The 18,554-nt window shown below is 42.9% G+C and overlaps 2 protein-coding genes and 1 non-coding gene across 10 annotated transcripts in view; 2 read left to right on the top strand and 1 right to left on the bottom strand.

Annotated features, from left to right (window-relative positions):
• Positions 1–1,251: 1,251 nt before the first annotated feature.
• On the top strand, positions 1,252–5,140 carry RPL30 (ribosomal protein L30). Its single transcript, XM_064392599.1, has 5 exons — positions 1,252–1,374; positions 1,462–1,512; positions 2,353–2,498; positions 3,598–3,728; positions 4,972–5,140. Exons 2-5 carry the CDS (start codon positions 1,492–1,494, stop codon positions 5,019–5,021), a joined length of 348 nt encoding a protein of 115 aa, XP_064248669.1. The 5' UTR covers positions 1,252–1,374; positions 1,462–1,491; the 3' UTR covers positions 5,022–5,140.
• Positions 4,604–4,738, top strand: LOC135290389 (small nucleolar RNA SNORA72). The gene has a single exon (XR_010353166.1). It is a non-coding gene; the product is annotated as a small nucleolar RNA SNORA72 (small nucleolar RNA).
• A 1,407-nt stretch (positions 5,141–6,547) lies between the features above and the next one.
• Positions 6,548–18,554, bottom strand: part of MATN2 (matrilin 2) — a 67,979-nt gene continuing 55,972 nt past the window's right edge. For 5 of the 8 annotated variants that reach the window (XM_064392536.1, XM_064392585.1, XM_064392562.1 and 2 more), the window contains 6 exons: positions 17,324–17,737; positions 14,676–14,828; positions 10,649–10,720; positions 10,031–10,135; positions 9,693–9,788; positions 6,548–6,888 (listed from right to left, as the gene is read on the bottom strand). In XM_064392536.1, coding sequence (XP_064248606.1) covers positions 6,836–6,888; positions 9,693–9,788; positions 10,031–10,135; positions 10,649–10,720; positions 14,676–14,828; positions 17,324–17,737 — 893 coding nt within the window. In that variant the 3' untranslated portion in view covers positions 6,548–6,835. The remainder of the gene's footprint in view (positions 6,889–9,692; positions 9,789–10,030; positions 10,136–10,648; positions 10,721–14,675; positions 14,829–17,323; positions 17,738–18,554) is intronic. The other 3 variants (XM_064392552.1, XM_064392542.1, XM_064392582.1) reach the window with 3 other exon arrangements.

The following is an 18,554-nucleotide window of genomic DNA, read 5'->3' as shown; positions in this document are numbered from 1 at the left end:
TCCAGCACAGCCAGGGGCTGAGCTGCTAGGGGATGGGCTAGGGACACTGCACAGACACTGCACAGCTGGTGGGAGTGCAGAGCCATCGCCCCAGCAAACCCGGGAGCTGCGCTGAGGGCGCCCAGAGCTGAACCTCAAATGTGGGCAGTGTCGGGCCCAAGTCTATTCCCAAGCTCAGTGGCTGGTTTCATGCAAGAAACCTGTCTGTGGGCTCGGGCCCGTCCTGGGGCTGTATCCCACGGGGACAGGCCATTCATGCAGAACTGGGGCCTGCCAGGGCTGTCGTGCAGGGCAGAGGGCAGGCGCTGCTGCTGTGGCGAGGCAGCGGGCACAGCGCGGACAGCAGGGACAGGGGCAGGCCACCACGTGTCCCCTGTGCTGGTGCCCTGCGGTGCCCAAGAGATTTATCTTCTCCACCCCATCATTTTCCCCACCAGCCCTGTGTCAGAAGTGACAGTCCCCAGGGACACTGTTCTGGTGACACCCCACCTGGAGGACCCTGCTCAGCTCTGGAGTCCCAGCACAGGAAGGACATCGACCTGCTGGACCGAGCCCAGAGCGAGGGAGCTACAAGGAAAGGCTGGGAATTGGGATTGTTCAGTCTGGAAAAGAGAAGGCTTTGGGATGACCTGATTGTGGTCTTCCAGCACCTGAAGGGAACCCACAGGTAAAATGGAGAGGGACTTTTTTTTACAAGAGGATGTAATGCTAGTGACAGGAGAAAGAGGGATGGCCTCAAAACAGAAAGAGAGTAGGTTTGCATTAGATATTGGGAAGAATCCCTTCACTGTGAGGGTGGTGAAGACACTGATACAAGTGCTATGGATGTCCCACAACCCTCTGAGGATTCAGGGTGGGATGGGGCGCTGAGCAGCCTGGCTTAGCAGAAGATGGCACGGCAGCGGGGCTGGAACTAGGGCACTCCAAGCTCCAGCAATCCAAGCCATTCTGTGATTCCCTGATGGGAGGCTCAGACCGCTGCGGCTCTTCCCACATCAGCTCCTGAAGCCTTCCGGGGGCTGTGCTGTGAAACACGCGTTAAAGCCGCTCTGCGGAACGAGGGCGGCAGCGGCCCGGCAAAGGGCGACAGCACGGTAAACGGCGACGGCGACGGCGGCTGCCGCCCGGCGCCCTCACGGAGCACCCGCACCCGGGCCCGCCCACAGCAACCATGGCCCGCCCCCTCTCGCTGTGGCCCCGCCCCCTCCGAACAAGGCCCCGCCCCGCCCAGGGCCGCCGCCGTGGTTCGGGCGCGCTGGCGGCTGCGGGGCGGGGCGTGCGCGGCTCTCGCGAGAGCTGCCGCGAGCCTCGCGCGGTGCTCGCCGGGCGCTCGCTCCTTTCTGGCGGCCCGGCCATCTTGGCGGCGCGTCTGTGGTGAGCGGGGCCGGGCCGGGGGCGCGGGGGCCGCTGCGGGCGCTGCTGCCGGGTTCTGACCGCTCCCCTCCGTCCCCTGTGTTCCAGGTACCGCCCGAGCCCGCGCGAGGCAGCACCATGGTGGCCGCGAAGAAGACGGTGAGTGAGCGCGGGGCCGCGCCGGGCGCACGTGGTGGCGGAGGTTCCGGGCAGCGCCCCGGAGCGCGGCGGGACCGCGGCAGGGCCCGGGGGTGCTGGGGGCCCCGGGCACGGCCCTCAGAGCTCGGGCCGTGCTCTCCTGGCACCGGCCGCGCCCCTCCCGCCGCGCTCGGTGTTCTCGGGTCCCTCCCATGCCGTGTCCCGGGGCTTGCAGAGCTCCCGAGGGGGCTGCAGGAGGGGAGAGGGGTGCCCAGGTCCTGGTGCGGGTGGAGTTCAGTTTCGTCTTTCCTGCCATGTTCTGGCCTTTCTCTTAGAGTGGCTCTGACAGATCTGAGTTTCTTGGTCAAAGGTGGTGATTTCGTCCGTCAGATGTGCCTAACCTGTTGTCATGAGCACCGCGCTCCCCTCTGTAATATCAGTTCGATATCCCACAGAAGTACTTCCTTCTGTAACGTTGTCAGTGTGCACCCTGGGGAGAGAGAGATGCTAAACCTGGCTTAGCAAGGCTTTGCAAGGCCTTGACTAGCTGAGCTTGACAAGAGCTTGTCAGATACACGCAGATGTCACTGATTTATGGAGATAGCAGCAACAGTGCTTTGAGATGTATTTTCCTATTGAGAGGTAAGAAATAACTTTCTGAACTTGTGAAAACATAGTATCAGCAATGCCCCTGTCTGTAAGCTTTCTTATACTCTGGTAACTGACTGGCCTTTCTTATTCCACGTTTCAGATTATAGGGAGATTATGAAAAATGCATATATTTGAAATTTCTCTGTTGTGTTTTCCATTGTTTTGAAAAGTGTGAAGTAACACAATAACACTTTCCTACATCTCTTTCAGAAAAAGTCCCTGGAGTCCATCAACTCCAGGCTTCAGCTGGTTATGAAAAGTGGCAAATATGTGCTTGGGTACAAACAAACCCTGAAAATGATTCGTCAGGGCAAAGCCAAGTTGGTCATCCTCGCCAACAACTGTCCTGCTCTGAGGTGAGCAGATGTGGGAGAAGACAGTTCTGAGATGGTTCTTGGTACAAATGCAGTGTGTGCTTCGTGCTAATTGCTCCAGAGACTGCATACAGAGGGCTTTGCTGGCATGCTCTAGAGTGCTCTGAAATTTGTTTGGTAGTTTGCTGTGTAACAATTTCAAGTCTAGAAGTGTTGAAATGCTTCCTGGTGTTTTCCTGACTTTCTAATTCAAGGAGTTTGCACTAGAGAAAGTACTGGAAGCTTTTCACACTTGATAGCATTCACTAAGAGTGTAATGGGGCTGAATTCCTATGTTTTTCCAAATTAGTGTATTGGAAAATAATTTTATAGCTAGAAAAACTGATAACAGATTTAAAATATTTGAAGCACTATGTCAGAGTTAGTTATAAATTTGGGGTCCTTGCCAGTGAACCTCTTTTTTTGAGAATGTAATTTGTACCAATATCATGACTTGTTTCCTCACTGAATACCTGAGCCCTTTTTGTTGTTGAGGGATATTGAGAGGCTCGAGACAATGTCAGTGCAAAACCCAGAAATTAGATACTTGAGAAATAGCAAGACTGTTGCAGTGGGCAGCAATCCCCAATTTTAGTGGTGATCTGAAAATGCTTGGGAAACAGTATTGACTGCTTGACACTCTCCAAGTGTAAGTCAGAAGAGAGGGCAGCATAGATGGACTTTTTGTTTTAAATTAAAATACATGGTTCCTTTCTCAGCTGCAACAGCTGTGTCACTGTTCAGCACCTGGCCACCACTGGCCATCAGCATTAACTCTGTTAGTTCATGCACTTTGGCACATGAAGAAAGGCCTTTCAGAGGTCTGCAAGTGCCGAATCCTGGTACCATGTGGAAATGAGCCTGAGTAGGAGCAGCCTGAAGGGTTTGTTGTTACAAACCTTCAGCTGACATCTGAGTAAAGGTTCCTGAGCCACAAGTGTGGAGTGATGCTGCCTCAAGAAACAGCTCTGTTTCTCTGGGTGGGAAGGAAAAGTTAAGGGTCTTAAGGTTCAAGTGTGGTGGGAGTTAAAGCTGCTCTCTCTGTATTGCAGTTGGTCAGAATTGTTTGTGGTCCTGTTAACACCCAGTTTTTGGATTTCAGAAAATCAGAGATTGAGTACTACGCTATGCTTGCTAAGACTGGTGTCCACCATTATAGCGGGAACAACATTGAGCTGGGCACAGCATGTGGAAAATACTACAGAGTGTGCACACTGGCCATCATTGACCCAGGTAATTCCCTCCTGCAGTGTAGGGGCCAAATGAGGAGGTGTCTGTGGATCCTCCCTTCTCCTGTGAGTAGCAGCACTGAGCAAGGAATGAGCAGGAGTGGTGACACACTTCACTGCATTTTTCCGTCAGGTTTAACCCTTACAATTTTCTCTGACCAAGATCCTGTTCTTTTGTGAGTCCGAGGTTCTCAGAACCTGGAAGGACTGCTGCTTCTCTTGCACACAGCTCTTTTACTGCTAAGCCCTGTGAGCATTTTGTCTGCTTGTCAGTCTGTAGGGAGGTTTCAGTGTCTGGGAGACAGCTGTATGGGATCTGTTTCTGAACCCATCAGCTAGGACATGAGCATGACAACATACTGCCTACAACAGCCCTGTTTGACTCTTTTTAATCTGACACAAAGGGTTGTGACTTGTCCTGCTTCCCAGAATAGTATATAGAAAAATAACCAATAGGCAGGTGGATATTCATCAAGGGAATGAAAATTATGTTAAACACTTAATTTTAAAACTGTATGTTTATATGTAATGACTATGGTTTGGTAACAGTCTTTGTCCCAGAGAGTTGCTCAGATTCCTTATATAGAATGCTAAGTAGGTGACTTCCCATCTTCTTTCCAGAATGTTTTAGAAGAATCAATCCCCTGTTCTGTTTGTTGACCAGAATGCATACACATAGGTTTAATGATTTCTGGAATAACTTTAACCAGCTGTTCCCCAAGTCACAATGATTTGAATTTCCTGCTGCTTCAGGAAACTTTATCTAGCTTGCTTGTATTCAAATAGTAGCTGCAAACTTAATTTTCCAAATGTCACTTTCAGGTTTGGTTTTGGGTGGGGTGGGAGCTGCAGGTCAGTCCCAATGCTCTGTAGCTGACAATGCGAATATTCTCGCTGTCCTGATATTTCTGTGATCAGGGGAGGCTAGACATTCGCTACAGTAAAACTGTGCATTGTGTCCTCCAGGACTGGATTGCTGTTCTAGTCCTGGCTTTGTAAATGCTGGTGACAGGTGTGTAATTATTGTAAAGTCCTGTACTTGGATCAGAAAAACACAAGTATTCTTATCATCAATTTTATCATAATTATTTGCTTTTTTTCCTAAGCAGACTGTCTGTTCTTTTAGGTTGTTTTCTTTTTCTAGAATCACTGTGGTGATTTTATGAGTAGGGTTTTTTTTTCTTACTTTTATTCCTAAAATCATCTTCCCATGGGTCCTCTTGTAACAATACATTTTTGTTTTACAGGTGACTCTGACATCATCAGAAGCATGCCAGAACAAACCAGTGAGAAGTAAATGCTGTAAAGGTGTTATTTCTACAATAAAACTGGTTACAGATCTCTTTTAAAGAAAAATTTGTATTATACCTTTGTTGGTTTTAGGGAACAAACTATATAAATGAAGATTCATTACCACTGCTGTGCTTCTTGTTCTGTTAGAAAAAACCTTCACATGGCAAAATTTGCCTTTCTTTCTGTAGGCATTGTGGATCTTCAGAGGTAAGTGAAGGAAGCCTTGATCATGGCACGTATGGTGCCAAATCCCAACGGGCTGGGGCTCCCTTAGTGTTTGCTTTTGGGTGCTAATGCAAACACAAGGCATAATGGACAGTAGCAAATTTGGGATGTTGGTGTGGAACCCTAAAGGTTTACTTATGTTAAATATTTCACACTTTTTACCAAGTGAATCAAGTACTAATGTGCATTAGTTCCTTTGTCTTTTCCTTCCAAAAGTACATACTTGTGAAAGGAAAAACAGCATATAGCTCCTTGATGTGTAACATACACTTCCAGTAAGATACCAGTTAACTTCACAAAGCTGTTTTTAAATCAGTAGCCTTTTTTTTTTAGTTTTGTGAAGATACTGGAGACAGATGAGCTAGTGTTCTCAAGTCACAACTGCTGAGAATGTCAGTATCTTAGGGATTTGTGCCTGTTTTGTTTGAGACCACAACTGCAGTATGTTCCTTATTACTAGGGATTGTTAATTGAGGTGCCAGTGATTTTCTGACATGGTAAAAGCAAACACCCAATGAGATCAGAATGTACCTGTAACCTGGCAGAATTTGAAAGTATGCCAAAGCACAAGGTATCTTTCAAAGCTTGCTGCTCTATGTCCATGCACACTCACCAGCTTGTCTGAGATCACTCACTTAAGTTTTGCTGCAACTACTTCTGTTATAAAGTGAATGAAGTTTGGTGTTTCCATTTGGAGAAAGTCAAGAGGCAGACTCCAAGCAAAGGAGGAAGTGCTGGTATATTTACCTATTAAAACCACAGATCTGGATGAGTTGCAGTCAAGGGAAGGGAGTGAGACTTGAAAACACTTCTGGTGGCCAGAATAGAAGCAGTTTGCTGGTTTTGTGTTTTAGTGTTTAACAGGTGTGCAGCTAACTGAATTGACAAGTAATATTTTCAGAATTAATATACTACTTGCATTTAGGGAAGTTAGAGAATCGGTGAATACTGACCAAAGGACAGCAGGGAAAAGTTGGGTAGTCTGGACATAAGGAAAAGTTTTTGAAACTTCAAGTTGTGATGCCCTGAAAATCCAGCAGACTTTCCACTTTGATAATTTAATTCCATCACAGTTTAAACACAAATGTGTAACTATATTTTTACTTCCTGCTGATTCCAGTAGTAACTGAAGAATCCCAGTCAAGCCTAATGGCTGTGAATGCTGTCTCACTTGTTCTGTGTATGTCTATACATAGAACTATATATATACACACAAACTGTGTGCTTAAAATACCAGGAGTGGAGGAGGGAAATACAGAAAAGCAAGTCAAATTCATACCCTAAAAATACTTCAAAACATGGAGGTTTCATTTCAAAAAATAACAGCATTTTATTATTTTGCATAGCTTATTTCAGTTGTTCTGCTTAATTAGAACTTCTGCTAGTTACTAAATTGTTTATATAAAATTATCAAAATTTCTTATCTGCAATCAATGCAAGACCACACATGGCATATAAATGCAAGGATCCAGAAAATTCTTTTCCCCAACTTCAGACACAAAGATGTTATTTTACTTCGAACCAGTTTAAGAAAATAGCTCTGACAAGTTTGTATGTATAAATATACAGTGTAGCATACACTTAAAACTCTGATCAGTATTTTAGCCTGTTTTCCAAGTCTTCCATCCTCTTCGTCATTTCTTCCAGTAGATAAAAGTTAAGGAAAGAGAGCCACTGATAGGATGCATTAATAGAAACAGTCAGCTACCTGATCACTATGGTCCATAAACATTCTCTTGTTTCTCCTTTTTGACTCCCAGTAGTTTCTCATAGGATATTCCCATTTATTGTTCTGATTTGATCAGCTGAGTTGAGAAAGCTGTGTGAAGTCCCATTCTTAACAGGCATACCTTGACATGGAGTTCAGACTGCAGCTTATTAAAAAGGCTGGTTCTACAAATTGAATGCTTTTCTCTATTTTAAAACGAGGGTAAATATTTACCTAGTTAATGCTGTTTAAAAATGTTTCACTTAATCATGTGGAAGACTGCACATAACTCACAGTAGATTATAGAACTGTGGGAGACCCCAGTAAGAATGGCTGCTCCTCATCATCTGTTCCTGTCCACAGTTGTGACAGTGGTTTCCAGACAAATAGAGCACAACAAACTCCATGGGATCTAGGGCTGGTTCCATTAACAGTAGGAAGCTGTAGCAATGCAGAGTAGAGTACAGCATCCCTTTCCTGATAAGCACTTCCAGTTAGCAGGAATGCTGTCTCCTGTAAGATGATGTTGGACCAGTACTGTTTCCTTCAGCCCCTCTCTGGGTGCCATGGAAAGGCTGCAGCCAGGGGAAGCTGAGAGGAAGAGGAGGTCTACCATCAAGCAAGATCTGAAGGCACTGAGATCTACCTCGGATGAATTTGTTGTGCCCCACTCCTTGCTTGTTTGACTAGAGTCTTGATTTCAACATTTTAAGGTGTTACACAAGGGAAAATGGAGAACTGGGTATAGTAATTGGGATCTTTGAAACGTTGTTAGGAATTTTTTAGGGCAGACAGGCAAATAGAGTTTGGCCAGAACAGCCACGTGCACTGTCATCTGTCCACCCCCTTCCATCGTCAGCAGGAAAATCTCTTGCTAGTAAAGGAGCAAGGGTGGGTATCCTGCTTCTGTGGGTGTCCAGTCTGCCTGGACATTTGGTTTGGTAATTTCTTATCTGTCTGCTGCAGCAAGCTTACTCTGCACAGGAGCACCATGTGAACTGCATTTTCTTCAATGGCCATATTTCTCAAGTGTTCACAGAAGCAAAGCTGAAACGGTGAAACTGTGCTCAACTTACTGATAGAAGTTAATGTAGCTGGACACAAAACAGTTTGAACTGGTCCCTTTATATCTGTACTGTGTTACTGGAGCTACTTTTGTAGCCAGTTCTCCCTCCCCCACCCCCCAGATCTCTGGATGAGGAATAGCCAGCAGTCTGCAGTTACCAAGGACTAGTGTAACACCTCATACCTGAGCTGCTCTTGAGATAAGGCAGAGAAACGAGGTTTGTAATATAAAGAGGACACTGGATGGTTCATACTCTCCAAAGCAGTGGCTGCACAGTGCTCTGAGGAAGTGCTTAGCACTGTTCTATCAAAACTCCTAGTCTCTGGTTCAGTGTTAACAGGTTTTCCATCACCTTGAGCCATCAGAGTAAAAATCACAGGGTTGCCTGCTCAAATGGTAAAGCAAAAAAGCACATGTTGCTAAGCTTCTAAGCTTAGTAACTGAGCTCTTTGATTCTAGGTAAGCTCAGAGTTTCTCACAGCCCAGCTGCAGGAGATTGTGGTAAAGAGCTTCTGAAGGGGCAAGAATTGGTCTCCTTTCTTGTCAGCATGCAGGTTGGAATGCTGCGTGTCATATAATGCATATATATGGGAAATTACCTAGAAATTTTTCTCCAAAGTTGTTTGAAGATGTCCCGTCAGAGCAGTGTGTATGTTGATGAGCATTTACAGCACCTAGCAATAACCTTTCATGATGACTTTCTTCTCCTCCTTTATGAAATCTGCTTTGCATGGAGTAATTCAATCAAGTGATTAGAACATAATTCCTTAAAGTGTCTGCCCAAGGATTCACTTGGGCAGGTGAGAGACAGGCTGGCTGCTGCAGGGAAGGTCTGAACTGGTGGGCAATGCTCTGTTTGCCTCCCTCTGGACTGACTGTTCAGTCTGAAGCTGTTCCCGTCTAGGAAGCACAGAGTAATGAGCTGTTGGTATCACTGCACTCCTCTGTGCAGAGAAAAAGTGATTACTGCTCTTGCACACAGTTACACAACTCAAGTAGAACATGTGATGTCTTGTTAGTATTTATTTGATCAGAAGCAGCTTTCATGAAGAAAAGAGGAATTTGCTGCATAAATAGTGCATGATGAGTTGTATTGCCAGTTTGCTGCTCTTTCCTGAGATGTGGCTATTGCAGTGTAAAGGCTGATGCACTAGCAGCTCTCTTGAAATAGACTAACTGGGCAGCAGAAGCTAGTGATCTGCACTTTGCTAACTTTTATCTGCATTTATTTTAATGCAAGATTAACCAAACCTGAGTCCTCTGATTTCCTCCTCATCTAGAGTATGGTTTTAAATGACTCACTGCATATGGTACCTCACCAAGGAGTTCAGCAGGGAAACATCTCCTGTACACCTGTACCAGTAAATGCTATTTCAGTAGCATCTGAAGAAGTAAACCAGAGCAAAGCATGTTAGTCGTGAATTTGACCAGTTGTTTCTTTGCTGTTCCTGAAGGTGTTTACTGTAAGGGGTTATTAAAGAGCCTTGTTAATATTTTGGTTCCTTCTATGAAGGAGAAGCAGGTTAAAAGTTAAAAGCCTTACTTCTTGGCAACTATTATGTAGTTTAGATTTTCATTACAATAAACTGATTTTAGCTATGGAGGCAGTTTAGACTTGATGCAAAATCCTGCCTTTCTTATCTTACCTGTAAGAAACAGTTACTCTGAAAGGATATATCGCTGGGTGAGTTTTCTTACTTCACTGGTTGCATAGTTCTGGAATGTCACAAGGTTTTCACATTTGCACTGGTCATTATCTTTTGAGGCTTTTGCTGAAAAACAAACACTTAAGTGTAAGCTAAATGCTGAATAAATTGAATAGGATGGGGAGGAAATGAAAAGGCATTATAAATACAGAGCAGGTTTAATAAAGCTTCCTGTTCTCAAAACAGGTCAACATCCCAAGGAACGCCCTGAGGCAGATTCTGTTGGTACTGGAAGACAGCACACAATGTGTAGTCCTCCATGTTCAAAGAATAGTGTGGGTTGTTCCAAACAAAGGGAGCCTGATTACCTGTTGTTGAGTGGATGTGACTGTCTTCAAATAGATACTTGTGGTGTACTGCAAGATGTGGACAGTCAATGACATCTGTGATGGCTATTGTGGTTGATTCAGGTCCTGCAGGAAACCCCCCAAAACTCTAAAAATCAGACCCACTAAATTATAATTTTCTTTTCTACTCACATGCACTGAGTTCTCCTTAATTAGTAAGAAATGTCACTAATTGCAGTGAGGATCATTCAAGGAAAGGATTAGGGATACAAAGATATGAAGGAACCAGGCTGTTAGGCTGTATTTACTGTATACATGATAGAAGTTGTGGAGGAACTGAAAGGGAATTGTGAAGGTTCCTGTGAAAAACAGAAGTGATTGAAAGCTGAACATGCTTAATGTGTGAAGCCCAGTGTTGAAATACAAGCTTCCCCATGAAGTATTTCATTCAGATGATGTAAGAAGCATGCAGCCATGCTTTTGTTACAGTGAATCTCCATTTTTCACATTTCAGGGTGACTCGGAGAGGTGAGGAGGCAGGAACATGGGATAAACCATTTTAGCTGAATTGTGAGAGTCCTCTACAGAAGGCAGCATGAAAAGGCAGCAGGAGAGGACACTTGAGTTAAAACAGCCAACCTGAAGGCTGTGGATCAGTCTTATGAAGCCTCCCAGATGATGCATCCTGCTGGTGAGGTGACTCTTTCAAGGCTGGTAGATAGAAATTTCCAAAGGAAATTATATCACAAAAGGAGCAATAAAAATGTTCACATTCCCTAGAATTGGAGATGTTTCTTGACAGTAGCTTGATGTTTGTCTCTAATAACACATGGAGAATGCCTCATACCTGTGCACTTTAGAAGAGGTCCAGTTTTTATGGAAACTCCACAATTTGCCCTTCAACTCAGACTACCAGAACTCATCCAAAACCAGAAGTGATTATTAGTGAAGAAATAGTGAAGCAATCTGAAATGACAGCAATCTACTTTGTGTCCTACAGTGAAAATTCATGTTTCATTATCATTAATCATCCTTTGGGGTGGACTGAATAAGAGCATTGCTTGGAGAAATAAAAAGTTTCTTCCTGTCCTTCAGTTTTCTTTATAATGGGAAACATTGATCAGGGTGTTAGGAGTTTTTAGGTGAGAAGGGTGCAGCAGCATCTATTTGATACACTACAGTTATAGGCAAAAAATGCACGTTTCTAATTCATGAAGCACAGCCCTTAAAATGTAAGGATTTATTTCAGAGTCCACACCCCGATCTTTGTCGTCAGGAGATTGAGAGGAAACAGAAACCTGTTCGGAGGCAGAACCGCAGCCATTGTGTGTCCTGCCCCTTTCGTGCGCCAGAGGGCAGTGTGGAGGCAGCTGCGGTTCCTCGGGCACGGATGGCTCCTTCGCTAGGAAAGGAACGCTTCACCTTCCACTGACTCCGGAGCCCTTCACGGCCCAGCTCAGCTGAAGAGCAGGTGTTTAACAACTGCACGACGGAACCGAGGATGCCAGGGTGATGGAGCATCTGGGACACACCCCCTCCTCTGGAACCCAGAGCTCCTTCCCCGAAAGTGAATGCATGGTGACAGTGCAAACTCACCTGATACACCATGAAGATGCAGTAGGGAGGTGGAAGATGCTGGTGTGACATCCAGGTTTGCTGTAACTATTGGGGTCCCTGCTGGTTTAGTCAGTTTTGACAGATGCATAATAAAATACAGCTGTGCTAAACTGCACTGGGAAGGAGATGAGGCCCTTTTGAGTGGAGGTTGGAATTACTGAGCATGAATATTAGGGAAGAACAGATGAGTGGTTGAATAAGGAGACCAGAGATCAGGCAGCAGAACTACAATATTTATATAGAGAGATATAGATATCTCAGTCTGCATGGGAACCAGCTGCTGGAAGGAACTCAGATTTTGGAGAAGAGTTCAGGGCAGAGAGGTGTGGGATGAGATCACAAGGGAATGAAATGAACAAGAAGCAGAGTCTAGCTGAAGAATGATCAAGTGGGAACAAGGATGGTGAAGATTTCTGTTGTAGGAGTGATGGAGCAGGTAAGATGAATTTTGAGTGTTTGACCCTGGGTAATGACTTGCTCAAGAAGTTGTTCAGGAGCTGCAGGCTTATGAGGGGGTTGTTTAGGAAGGGCAGAGGAACTGACCTGAAATGTGTGAGCTTTGGGCACTGGGCTGGTATGAACATGTAATTAGGGACAGAAAAATGACAGATGCACTGGTAGAGGTGGCAGGAGGTCTCCAGTTTGGAATAGGAATTGGGCATTTAAGAAACTCCTCTTCATGCTTCAGGAACTAGTTGGGGCTCTAAGATTTCTGATCTCATTGCCTCTGTGAAGCTGAATAAACACACAAGTAGTGACAGAGGCTGGTCACCCTGAATCCTTTGGTGAAGTCAGTGCAATGAATAAATTTGGTGGGGAACAATGCTGAAGTTGGATGTTCATTTTTAGTGTTCTGTTTTGTAAAAAACCACAAGTAATTTGTTAGGAGGAGCCTGTGAGAAAGTGTCACATCAAAAGCAGTGTCTGAATATTTGCCAAACTGATAACGATCCACAATTTGGAAGGAGAACAGAATGTTAACCAGCTGGCTGTTGAGTACTGTCATCTGATCAGGGCTGGGGTCTTGTGACAAAAATAGTATATGACCATGTAATTAAAAGCTCCCACAATGCACATGCCCAGGGCTGAAGCTGCAATCATATTGAGTGCGTATTATGTATGACATTGCTGGAGCCTCGTTAGTGCTTCCAGTCAGATGAGAAATTAACATTAACCAAGGCAGTGAATGGGAACCTTCCAACTGAATTCCTTTTAATAAGAGGCAAGAGAGAAAAAAAAAAACAAACTCCTTCTTTTGCCTTTACTACTAATCATCAAGAATAATTAATAGTAATCAGCAACTATTTTACAAGGCAGATGCTTTCTTGCAGAATAAAAGAAAAAAGCCTAACTCCCCCAAAAAAAAACGTTTGGAGGACTCCTACTTTGGTTGGAAACATGTAGTGCATCCATGGCTGGGGTTAGGGATGAGAAGCTCTGTCAGTGGAGTCCTTGAGGATAGGATCTCCTACTGTCCTCACAAGGTGGAGCCTCAGAAGACCTCAGCTAAGGACCAAAGCTGGAGTAAAGGAGGAGAAAAATTGCACTGTGTACAACAGAAGGAATTTAAAAAAGAACTTTTCGGTTGTGTAACAGGTGTGGAGGCAGAATTTCTGGTGGAGTGAGTTGATGAGTAATAGGTAGTTCTGGAGTGTCCAGAAAAACAAGGCTGGGTCAGTCCTCAGTTCACAGGTGTGAGGCATTCATTGCCTGTTGTTGACAGAAGCTGAAGTACCAGTGCTGCCCAGTTACTGGAGGTGCAGACAAGAAACTGCCACAAAGGGGCAGGATTTACTTATTTTTTTCATATTGTAAATAATGTAGTTAAAAGGAAAAAAAACACTGTGGTTGCTAACCACTGTTGTGGGTACCTGAAGGATGCATTTCCATCACTGAGCTCTGGGATTTGCTGGTCAGTGAGAGTTATTATACTGGGGTTTGCTAACGAGTGAGAATTATTGTTCTGGCTGCCAGATAGTTTTGGGCTTGGCTTCTCTAAAAGCTTTTAAGATGATGTGCTGTCATTGGAAGATTATCTGCCTAATAAGGTTAATTGAACTGGCTTGGTTTTATATTATCATAGTATTTAGTATTTCCGAAATACGAAACTAGACCTTCTTAGGACTGAAGGACAAAGAGTATAGAAGCTAAGACACATCCTCAAAGTCTTTTTTACAGATTATTTCTTGAGATCTGTGTAAAGAAATGTCTTGCTGCTAATCTTATACAATAATGTAAAAGAAAAAAAAAGGCCAAATCTGTTTGCATTTAATTTCAAGAAAATAACCAGATAAAATCTAATGAAAATTAAATAATCTTGCACAATTCTAGTCTTATGACTAACATCATTCTATGTGTTGCTTCTGAATTTTGCTTCAGGTACCAGTTTGAATGTAGAAAAAAATACTGAGTCTTGGGAATGTGTGAGTGGGAGAGGCATGCTGTCCTCTCCCTGGCTCCATAGCTTTCATCTCAGCTCAGATTCCCTCTTTCCCCTTGCAAAACTTCATCTGGGAATGTTTATATACAAGCTGTTTGTTCTGAAACAAACCTTCAACACTTGTGTAGCAAAACTCAGAGTTTATGCATAACTGAAATCCACTCTTTGTAGCTGTGAATGTATCTTCAATGAACTATTTTTAGTCTATAAATACACATAACAGCTCTTGACAATTTATTTTGCTGTGGTTTAGGTTTTTGCTGCTGGTCTTAGGATTTTTTTAAAATTCTCATTAGGATATTACAAATCCCTGATTATTTTCCCACATTCCTAATGAAATAGATCATGTTTATTTGGTGGAGTGGGGTTCAATGCATCGCTGACTCAACTGTAGAAATAGAAGAGAGCAGAAGAGATTGATTCTTCTAGGCATAGACTTGTACATCTTATGCAACCTTCATGACAATAAAGGTAAGATAATTACTAATACATTTACCCAGTGATGGATTAACAGTATATATTCTTAATGTATTAAAAGGCAGAAAAATCCAAAAAGCAAAATACCTGAAAATATTTACTTCTATCTCAAGGAAAATGGAATTTTGTTACCTTCACAGATTTGGGCTCTTAGCTCTTCACTTATGTCCTCCAGAGCTGTGAAATCCTCAGCATAGAAGAGATGTTTATATGATGGCTCAGAAGCAATTTCCAGCAGTTCTTCCTCAATTGCTTTTCCTATTCCAATGGCATAGATGATTATACCTGGATTCAAAAGAAATTGCACATACTTATTATTTCAGCAGTTCTAATTCTAAGCACTTGTTTGTCCATGAAAGGAAAATAAAAGAGAAAGGGAGAGCCCAAGAAACGTATTATATGTAACTTCAAAATCAGTGAAGAGGCTTAATATGCTTTAATTACTGGGATATTTGCAGAAACTCTCTTGTTTGCTGTAATTTGACATACAGTTTTTGTGTTAAAGAGATGACACTTGCCTGATAGTAAATGGTCCCAGAAAGAGTATTACAAACAATCCAAGAGAATCACACAGTTCAGTCTCACTATTGCACTGCAAGTCCCTGGTTAGGGTATATGCAATGCAGCTGATTACTGGGCTGATGGGAAAACCTGTTACATATTAGCAAATGGGGCAGAATCCTGAAAGATGGCAGTAATTTTTCAGAAAAATACATAAGAGTTTAAGTGAAATCCTCAGAACACAATGAGACTTGATTCTTGCTCTCTGAGGGGCAATAACAGGCTGCAAGACCCACGCAGGAGTGTAAAAATGGGAAAACAAGAAATTTTGGGGGCTAGGAAAGAAACAGCCTTACAACAGGGATGCTCAGGACAAGTATTTCCACAGCAGAGGTGCTAGGGGGAAGGTAAGTGAGGATGTCTAGTTTTCTTAACTCTAGAAGGGAAGGAAAAAGTGGTTCAGAGCCCTCTCACCAGATAGATTTTAAACAGGCAATAACCTCAAAACATAGAGATCTTCAATAATCTCTTTTTCAGCAGTTATGTTTTTATGCTCATGAGCACATGATCTGATACACCATTTCTCTGTATATCAGTTTTGGCTTAGAAAGTGTCCACAAGAAGTCCTGATTTTGTGATTCATAGTACAGCTATGAGCTTCACAGCTCTTAGATGATTCAAGAGAAGAAGTTGCCTTCTCTGGTTGGTTTCCAATGAGGAGGTTTGAGATGAGGAGGTTTGATATCTTTATTTAACATGAGATGATAACTGCTGCACACTCACTGAATTGCAACTTTGAACCTTTTTGCTGAAGAATCATGGGCCTGATAATACCACAAAGTATGCATTTTCCAGGTTTTTAACTTTTAATGTATCTCCTTACTTTTCTTCATGAATCTGCCTACCATTACACTTTAGCCAGGAAAGGAAATTGTCCACCAGAAGCTAATTCAATTTAATGAATGCACCATTCATGCTGAAGTTATTACTATTTAAAGACTTAGGGATATCAGTGAAAAAGTATTCAAGGTCCATTTCATATTGAGCATTACTCTACTGGTTATGCTGTAATTACACAGGGAGTAGGTTTGGCTTGTAGCATTGCAGAGTCAGTGTAAGCAGTCCAGAGCTGAGGTTTCATTCAGCAAGTAAAGAAGTTGGTTTGTACTTCTTTCCTTCTGTAAATCCTCCACGTAGTTTCATCTTACTAGTAAGCCTGTAAATGTTTGGGGTTTTTAAAGTTATTTTAAAATCACTTTCTCTTTCATTGGAATGCCACTCTTGTTAGCACGTGCCCTTCTCATATCCTTGGATGTTTTTCCCTTTTCTCCTTAGAGAGAGGTATCGAACCTGATCAGTGCTCTACTAATCATGTATCAAATTCTGATTAATAAGTCAAATCACTAAAACAAGCACAGAAAAAAAGATGTGCAAAATCTTTTGAAGTCTGGATATTTTCTCTGTGTTGTGGCCCATCAGCCATGGTTCTTAAAGCAGTTTCTCATAAAATTTTTAAAAACAAGTTTTAGTGAAGAAAAAAGAGATTGTTTATTTTCTTGACAAGTTTTGAAAATTTTCAGTTGACTCTGATAAACAGATAAAAAGATTCTGATTTGTGGTACAGGTGTTCTAAAGGACAGATGTCTGTCCAAACATATTAGAAATTAAAAATCACCAGTTTTCAGTCACATTTCAGCATACAGCTATGTAGGAACAGTAAGACAGTGCTACAGTTATATGCTTTCCAAAAGAGTAATCTTCCTTCCAGAACACCATTAGCACTATAAAACTCATAAAAAATAAAGAATATACCCTGTAAACAAAAATATAGCCAATTATTACCATGGTATTTCTCACAAGAATAGATTGCTGTATTTTGAAGAGACAGCTTGGGGTTTCTTTTATTGTTTTCCTAGAATTTTTGATGATGCTCCCAGTGTTCCCAGGTCTCTGTATCAAATGTCTAGCCTTAGAGGATATGTTCTGGGCACTCAGGGCATGCCAGGTGGGTGTCACCACCTGCCTGTGAGGCACTCCCCATGAGCCCTGCTGTGGGGATGATGCACGTGCCTGGCAGCAAAGGCCCTTGTGAACACAAAGATCTGATGTTGTGAACACAAAGATCTGATGTGCAGGACAGTGGTCACTGTCTCTGGCCAGACTGCTTTGGCAAACAATCTCTCAATTAGCACATCCAAACTGTCACTACATCTTACTCCTAACAATATTTGCCTTTTAGAATGAGATACCAAAAATGTTGACAGCAAACATCCCCTTACCACGTTGCTTTGCTCTGGTAGCCCACTCAGACACTTCATCCTGGGCCCGCCCATCCGTAAACACAATGGAGATTCGAGGCACATTTGCTGAAAATGGTCTTGCTCCTTCTGTCTCTGTGAAGCTTCTCTCAGACATTTGCCTCAGTGCCAGTCCTGTCATGGAACCTCGGCCCATGTATTTCATTTGTGACACAGCTTTCTTCATGTCTTTGGCTGAGCTGAACTGCCTTAATGTAAACTCTGTACGAACCTCATTGGAATACTGAAGCAAACCAACTCGAGCAGCTTTGGGAGAAATCTCAAGTGTATCCAAGATTCCTGAGACAAACTGTTTTACAATTTCAAAATTATCCTCTCCAAGACTTTTTGATCCATCAATCACAAACACCAGGTCAATTGGGCCTTCAGTGCATCCTGTGAAAGGAGTAACAGAGTGTACAGATCAAGAAACAACTCCACAAAACTGGGAAAGGGAACTGGATACCCTGGAAAAAATTCAGGGATAATGTAAAGTACCCTGTTCCTGGCTTGTCCTGTGCCAATATGTCTGAAGATGTGTACAGTCTGTCTCAAAAGCTAAGTGTGGGCCTATGACTGAGAATTTAACAAAATTATAACCACAGCAAATATTTACTGAGACATATTCTGCTTGCAGAATACTATAATTCTTTAAAATGCAGCAACAATCAGAGAATGTTTAGAATTACTCTTTAGTGAAGAGAACTGAAGAACATAGCTAGCACATAGACAGAGTTGCCATCATTTTCTTCCAGAGATCAGCCTGAATGCTAACCTTGCATTTGTCAAATTTGTCAGCACTAAGAGACATGGAAGAGAATCACTGAAGCTGCATTTGTGTTGCGGGAGTTATAAAATGGTTTTAAAACTATTTAATTGTTGAGATAATCAGAATTGGCTAGATAAGGGTTTTTTTGCTTGTGTCTACCAATTTTGTAATTAGAAGACTTATGTATTGCTGCTGTGTTTCTGGTTGACCCATTAGAGCTGGGAGTTTGCCAGAAGACATTGGAATTAGTAAAATTTGTATTTCTCATACTTTTTGGCAAATGCACATACAAAAATGACAGTAGTTTGTAGGGCATCAATAAAAAGGTTAGGGAATTTAGAGATTGGAGAATGCCTTCCAAGTTGCAGACTGCTTCTGCCAGGTGGGTTGTTTTGTTTTATTTTAAACTCTAGAAAGGAATTGCCTTCAGCAGGCAGAGATTAT

Source organism: Passer domesticus, chromosome 1, assembly GCF_036417665.1.
Source record: "Passer domesticus isolate bPasDom1 chromosome 1, bPasDom1.hap1, whole genome shotgun sequence".
Classification (NCBI taxonomy): Eukaryota; Metazoa; Chordata; class Aves; order Passeriformes; family Passeridae; genus Passer; species Passer domesticus.
The sequence above is the reverse complement of the archived record's forward strand: the minus strand, read 5'-3'. Positions and strand labels throughout refer to the sequence as shown.

What these genes read in the sequence shown, in the direction of transcription:
- RPL30 (XM_064392599.1), top strand. Translation starts at nt 1,492, where the DNA reads ATGGTGGCCGCGAAGAAGACG. An exon ending in AACAACTGTCCTGCTCTGAG is followed by an intron (nt 2,499 to 3,597) that starts GTGAGCAGATGT and finishes TTTGGATTTCAG; the next exon opens with AAAATCAGAGATTGAGTACT. An exon ending in ACTGGCCATCATTGACCCAG is followed by an intron (nt 3,729 to 4,971) that starts GTAATTCCCTCC and finishes TTTGTTTTACAG; the next exon opens with GTGACTCTGACATCATCAGA.